The 6,000-nt window shown below is 40.8% G+C and overlaps 1 protein-coding gene across 1 annotated transcript in view; it reads right to left on the bottom strand.

The window, feature by feature from the left end:
• Window positions 1-6,000, bottom strand: part of LOC104469917 (paired box protein Pax-2-like) — a 50,088-nt gene that overhangs the window by 1,896 nt on the left and 42,192 nt on the right. The window contains 1 exon segment of the mRNA XM_010084658.1: window positions 5,720-5,821. Within this exon segment, the coding sequence (XP_010082960.1) occupies window positions 5,720-5,821 (102 nt within the window).

Here is a 6,000-nt window from a genome sequence, read left to right as displayed (position 1 = left end):
CAGCAGGAAAACTGGTGTATCTACCTTCCTTGCCCAGCTGGGTCTGTGCCCTTCAGGACACACTGGTGTTCGTTCACTGCAACGTTGCTTACCCACACAAATCAATAAATTATTTTAAAATAATGAAATTCAGTAATACAAATAAATAAATTATTTTTCATTGCTTTGTGATGTCTGATTCTCAGGTTGCAGTAGGATTGCATATGTAAGCTTTTTCTGCAATTAACTACCAGCTTTCTTTTACATAAAATCTAGGGTTCTCCAGCAGTGTTGAGACAGCAGGCATGGGAGCTTGACAGGACAAGCTTTCAGAAAACTCATTAGAACCAGCAGTATAGCTAATTTTTTTTGTAGGGTACCGAGGGTGATGATGTATTTGTGGAGAAGAGTATTGTTCATTATTGGAAATGTTCTGAGTGTAGGATGGCCCTAAAACATAAAACAAAATGGAAAATATTTTAATCATTCTTTCTTTCTTTATCTGATGGTGTTAGCCAGAAAAGTGATTCATATATGAGGAACCCCACTTTTTTGCTTAGTGAGTTACAGAGAAAACTTACTATGTTCCAGTTCCAGAAAATAATTTTCTAATGATTAGAGCTTTAGGTGCTATTCTGAATCTGAAAGACAAGCTGTACTACAGCTCTCTTTTTCACATTCAGTAAAATGGACCCAAACCAAAATACTTGTGAGTTTTGTGATCTAATAAGACTCCAAGATCTGAATGTTGTAGAGTCTTCTCAAATATTCAGCTTTATTGTGCATAAGGAGCTGAGTCTCCTTGCTTTATAGAAGGCTGTGCGGGGCTAAGGGAATTATTTTTGGTAACCAAGGAAGTATGGTGCTGCATTTGAAATAAATAAATCTCCCAAAACTTAAACATATATGATTCTGTTCAGTAAAACCATGCCTTTATCTGATCATAACCTCAGTTTCAGGCAGTACCAACAGGCTGTGGACAATTAGTGCCATCTGAAAGGCATTAAGTGCTTAAAAGTCAGTGAAAGACAGTATGACACACTATCAGTTTCTGGTCCACCCTGAGGCAGGGGTGCAGTTGTTACCGCAGACATGTTTGTAAAGCACTTGGGGTTCCTGATGGATACCATGGATAAGGCAATGCAAGACATGCTGGATGCCTGTGATACAAAGCAATGTCAACTAATTATACCGTAATCTCTGCAAATCTCCCCTCATCAGAGAGTTAAAACCAAACCCACAGATTCTCAGATGGTGGAAATGAAGTCTGTTGAAGTCAGAGGATTTGCAGTGCTTTAAATTTGAGGAGAATCTGTCCAGACAGGTTTTTTAAAGACACTCAGGGTAATAACCAAAGTAGTCAGTACAAAAATGTGTATATATCAAAAACAATCACCATCCAAAGGTATTTTAGTCACACTTGTTTTTCGTTTCAGCATAAACCCTCATTTTGTGTGACAGACCTTGCTAAATACTGTTTTAATGAAAATAACTCGGCATGTTTCCATATATAGAAACATTCTGCACTGAAAATCCTGACAGCTAGCTGTGAAGGAATAGGTGAAACCTACAAAGCTGACCAAAGGCAAAAAGCAATGCAGAGTCCAGATTTGTCTCTACTGAAGTGACTTACCTGTGGAATACACTGCAATGAGTTTGCCCCCCAAAGAAGGAAAAAACCTATCCAGATGAGAACTTCTGGTTTTAAATGCCTTATGTAAACATAACTTCTCTGCATGGAGAGAAGTAGTTCTGATAGTTCAAGACTTCTCTTTCACCCTCTTCTGAGTTGTCACCCTAAACTGTTTATAGTGTGCCTAAAGCACGGGTTAAGTAGAGGAGAAAGAGCCCCAGCTATGGAGAGCTGGGGAGGAGGGAGGGCAGCCACTGGAAACAGTGTTTATTGACGAGGAGTGAAAGCATGCATGCAGCAGGATAATGAGCTTTTGAGCTCAACTGTGACCAAGAGGAACTGAGCTATTGCCTTCCCCAATCACTAATGAAACAAGTGTAATTTCCTCATCAACACTGGATTCTGTTTAACGACTCCCTGCCGTGGCCATCACCAGCTCTCTGCAGGCTCTGCACTGCTCTGTGTAAACTGCAGTTCCCTTCAGCGGATGCTCACTTCACCAAAACAGTGCAGAAACTTGATGGCCTTTCTGAGAAGGAGGAAGAATTGAGGCAGGGATCAAAGGTGCTCTGTTACCTGTGCAGCAAACATCTCTCAGACACATAGGTTAAGTGTAGCACAATACCTGATTCATCCTTCCTTGAGGGACTAACCTTTGCTTTTTTCAAGTGTGTGCTCAGGGGCTGCTGGCGTTCATCCATGTCTACAGCCTGTGACCTGAAGTTACAGGCAAGGGCAAATGCAGGATATGTATGCATGACTGACCGTGTTGCATGGATGTACTGCTAGTGGAGACAAGCTCTCCTCTAGACTACACAAGTAGAAGTCTAGTGAAAGGTTGTCACGGATAGAACAGAGAAGCTTTGGTTAGCACTGGTCAAACAATCTTCTCAGAAACAGTTTTCCACTGGAAAAATGCTGTCTCATCAAAACGGAAATGTTTTGCCCGAGCTTGTCAGCTTCAATGGAGTTTTAGAAAAAAAACGTTCTGAAATGGTTGCAAATTGAAATAAACTATTATGTTTCAACTTTCTTGATTTCATTTTGCCTTTCTCATCTCATTTAATTTTCTTTCAACTCTTTTATTATTTTAATATGTCTTGACATCTAGAATACGTTGACATTATTGAAATGTTTCATCCTGATGTTTGCAAATTGAACAGTTTCAAGATTCTGACTCTTATCCCAATGCAAGATGAAAACAAATGTAAAAAAATCAGAGCTTTGCATAGGTTGGAAATTCTTCTTTCTGAATAGCTCTGGTTTTAGCTCTGCCTCTTTTTCATATTTACTCACAACTGGACAATATGGTTTGTTTGTGTGTCAGTATGTTTCTTGAAGATAATCCCTGAGTGGTCATCTTGCTGGCTTCTTGTTTCCAGTGTGGGTAATGCACTGGCACCTGATCTTTCTTGGCCTGGGGGTATGTAACAAACCATTGGTGACATCATATTTTTTTTCTCTGTTCAACCTGGACTCTTAACAGAGGTTGCAAGCCAGCAGAGGATCGATCTCATGAGGCCTATATTCTCTGCAATCTATGCTCTGGGAACCTTTACTAACAGTATTTCTTGGTATCTGTATTTAAATCTTGGTGTGTTTAGTCTTCTAATACAGAAACCATGAGGCATGAAGTGAGCCTAGCAGGTGGCAGGTTCAGAACAAATAAAGGAGGCAGTTTTCACACAATATGTAGTTAAGCTACAGAACTTCTTGCCATAGGTTGCTACAGATGTTAAAGGCTTATATGGGTTCAAGAGACACTGTTTAAGTTTCTGGAGGGGAAACCTATCGAAGGTGCTTAATATTAAATAGAAAGATACTAAGTCTGGCTTAGGAAGTTTCTGATCTGCAACTTGTTGGAGGCTAGGAGAACTTTTGAGAAAGCACCAATACATGCCTGTTCTTCTTACACCCTTCCCTAGGCATTCACTTTTGGCCCCTGACAGAGAGTAGTGGCTGCGGAGTTCTGCAGTGTGACCCATTAAAGCCAAGTCTTATGTTCGTTCTCAGGAAGCCTCTTTATCTCCAGCTTGTTGGCTTCAGTCACATTAGAAGTTTTTTTTTAGAAGGGCTGCCACGCTGGGTCTGACCGGTAGCGTATGACTGAAACAGCCAGAACTTGATGCTCTGTGGAAAGATGCAGTAAATACTGCAGGATGCCCAAGTAGGTCACTGGAAAAACTTCCCCTAATTGAATGTTGACATCAGATTTAATGTACAGACATCCATTTTATGTGAATAATCTTATTTTTTTTTCTTTGAAGTATATTTCAGCTTTTTTCTTTATCATCCTGTTCCTTTTTTTTTTGGGGGGGGGGGGGTGGGTATTTGTGTGTTTTTGGGGACAGTGCTGTTATGGATAAGTAGTGTCCACACCAAGGAGCTGAAATATGGATATGTGACCTCTGTGATTAATGGTCTTAAAATTTTTGTCCCAGTTTAGATGTCAGTATCATCCTTGTGATGAGGATGTTGAACTTACATAGCAGTCACTGAATAGTTAGAAGTTGAGAAGAGCCTGTTTTTCAGAAGTACCTATTCAAAGAGCTAGCTATTTTGGTGTTATTGATCTTTTCTATATGCCATGACCTCTAAGTTTTGACCTATAACTGACTTATATGTTGGCAACTGTGTCTAGCTACTGTTACTGGGGGGTGGGTTTAATTGATTTATATTATCTTAGTGCTTCTCTGGTTCTGGAGCCAAACCATCTTCCTGAAAAATTTAGTGTAGAAGGAGATGCCCTAAAATTTGCTAGCTCTGCACCACCCCAAAAGTTCGGAAAGCTGGTCAACTACGCCAAAGGACAAGAGTGGGGATGAGAAGGGGACCAATCCACTATCTCTTCCTGATCTGGACGTCAATCTTCACAGCATAGTCCAAGATTTTGTTGTGCCTTGGGATCATAAGTGGTAGGTGGCTTGTTAGCTCTAGAATGTGACCACAGGTATTGGCTAGTACTTCAGCATATATATGTATATGTATATAAGCAGTAATTTGTCATTTAAAGATGTTAAGACCTGCAAACATTTCCTATCAGTGATGTTTTCACTGCCCTCACTGCAGTGTGTGTTCATTTAGCTAGCTGTTCTGAGATTTGGATGAGAGGTAAGTTAGGCTTTTCACTCACTAGCCCTGGCAAATCATGTTGTAGTGATTTAAGAGCTTTCTGCCCTCAGCTTTCTGCTGATTCAGTTCTGGAGTCATCCCTCCCATAGCAGAGGTTGCAGAATGGACTGTGTACCTGCTCGTTAGCGGTCACAACTCACAGGCCAGGGTGGTAACGTAAAGAGAAATCAGTGGCAGATGAAGTTATGGGCCAGCATGGCTAAGAAACAAAAATACAGCCTCTTTATTTATCTAGTGGGGGTAACTCTTATCAGACGAGTGGGGAACAGAGCCTGGGGAAATATACTCTTCAACTGCCCTAGGGTAAATTGTCCTCGCTTCTCCCTAAACACTGGGAGAATGCATTTGCCAAGAGAAGGTACTTCTCCAAAGGCATTGTGTAGCAAAGGAACAGTTTGCTTTTGGATGTAGGATTAGATAGATAGTTTGTTGGATTGGAGGTATTAACTTACAAACAAGAGGTGGGTAAGTAGTTGGTTGTTTCTCCTGAAATGCTGTTAATCATTGCTGAGTTCTCAACTAGTTTAGGCTATGGACAGTAGGTTTCCAAAAACTGCAGAGATTGAATTACCATTGATGATTTTCAGTTTGATGCCCTGGCTTTAGATAGAAGGTAAATTGTTATCCTAAGTTAGTGGATAGCTGAATATCCTGAGCCAGGAGCACGACATAATAATCTGCATGGGTCACTGGAAAATAATTACAGTAGTTAATGAATACTAAGGTTAATTAATTACCAATTAATTGCTGCAGGTTATAGTTAGCTAGTTGCCCATAGCAGCAGTGAATCAGTTACTAGGGTGAAAGAGAGGATTGTTAGCTACATTGGTTATAGGCACCTGACGATTTATTTATGAAAAGAGTAGGCCTTAATATCAGCAAAGCAATAGCAAAGCCAACTGTGAAAGCTCTTACAGTGCTAGTATACCGTTCAAACATGTGTGCACCATTGCTGAAGTCTGGAGGCTGACTTACCAGGAACCATTCCTGCAAGAGTTGAGGTTGGGTAGCTGCCTTGTCCAGTTGGGGGAACATGAGGTGGATAGCCAGGCAAGGTGGTGCTTGCCATATCACGACCTGAAAAGGGAAAGAATCAGGACAGGTGATCAATAGGGATAAGATCTTTCAGTATTGATTTGATATCACCTTTTGTCCCACCATCACATAACTAGCAGCTTGACAGGCAAGTGCTGTGCAGCCTTCTCGTACGTAAGTGTTGTCCATCCACTGAAAATTTTGGGGGAAGATTGTGGCAC

This window comes from Pterocles gutturalis, unplaced genomic scaffold (assembly GCF_000699245.1).
Source record: "Pterocles gutturalis isolate BGI_N339 unplaced genomic scaffold, ASM69924v1 scaffold6230, whole genome shotgun sequence".
Taxonomy (NCBI): Eukaryota; Metazoa; Chordata; class Aves; order Pterocliformes; family Pteroclidae; genus Pterocles; species Pterocles gutturalis.
This window is presented reverse-complemented; position numbering and strand designations above follow the sequence as displayed.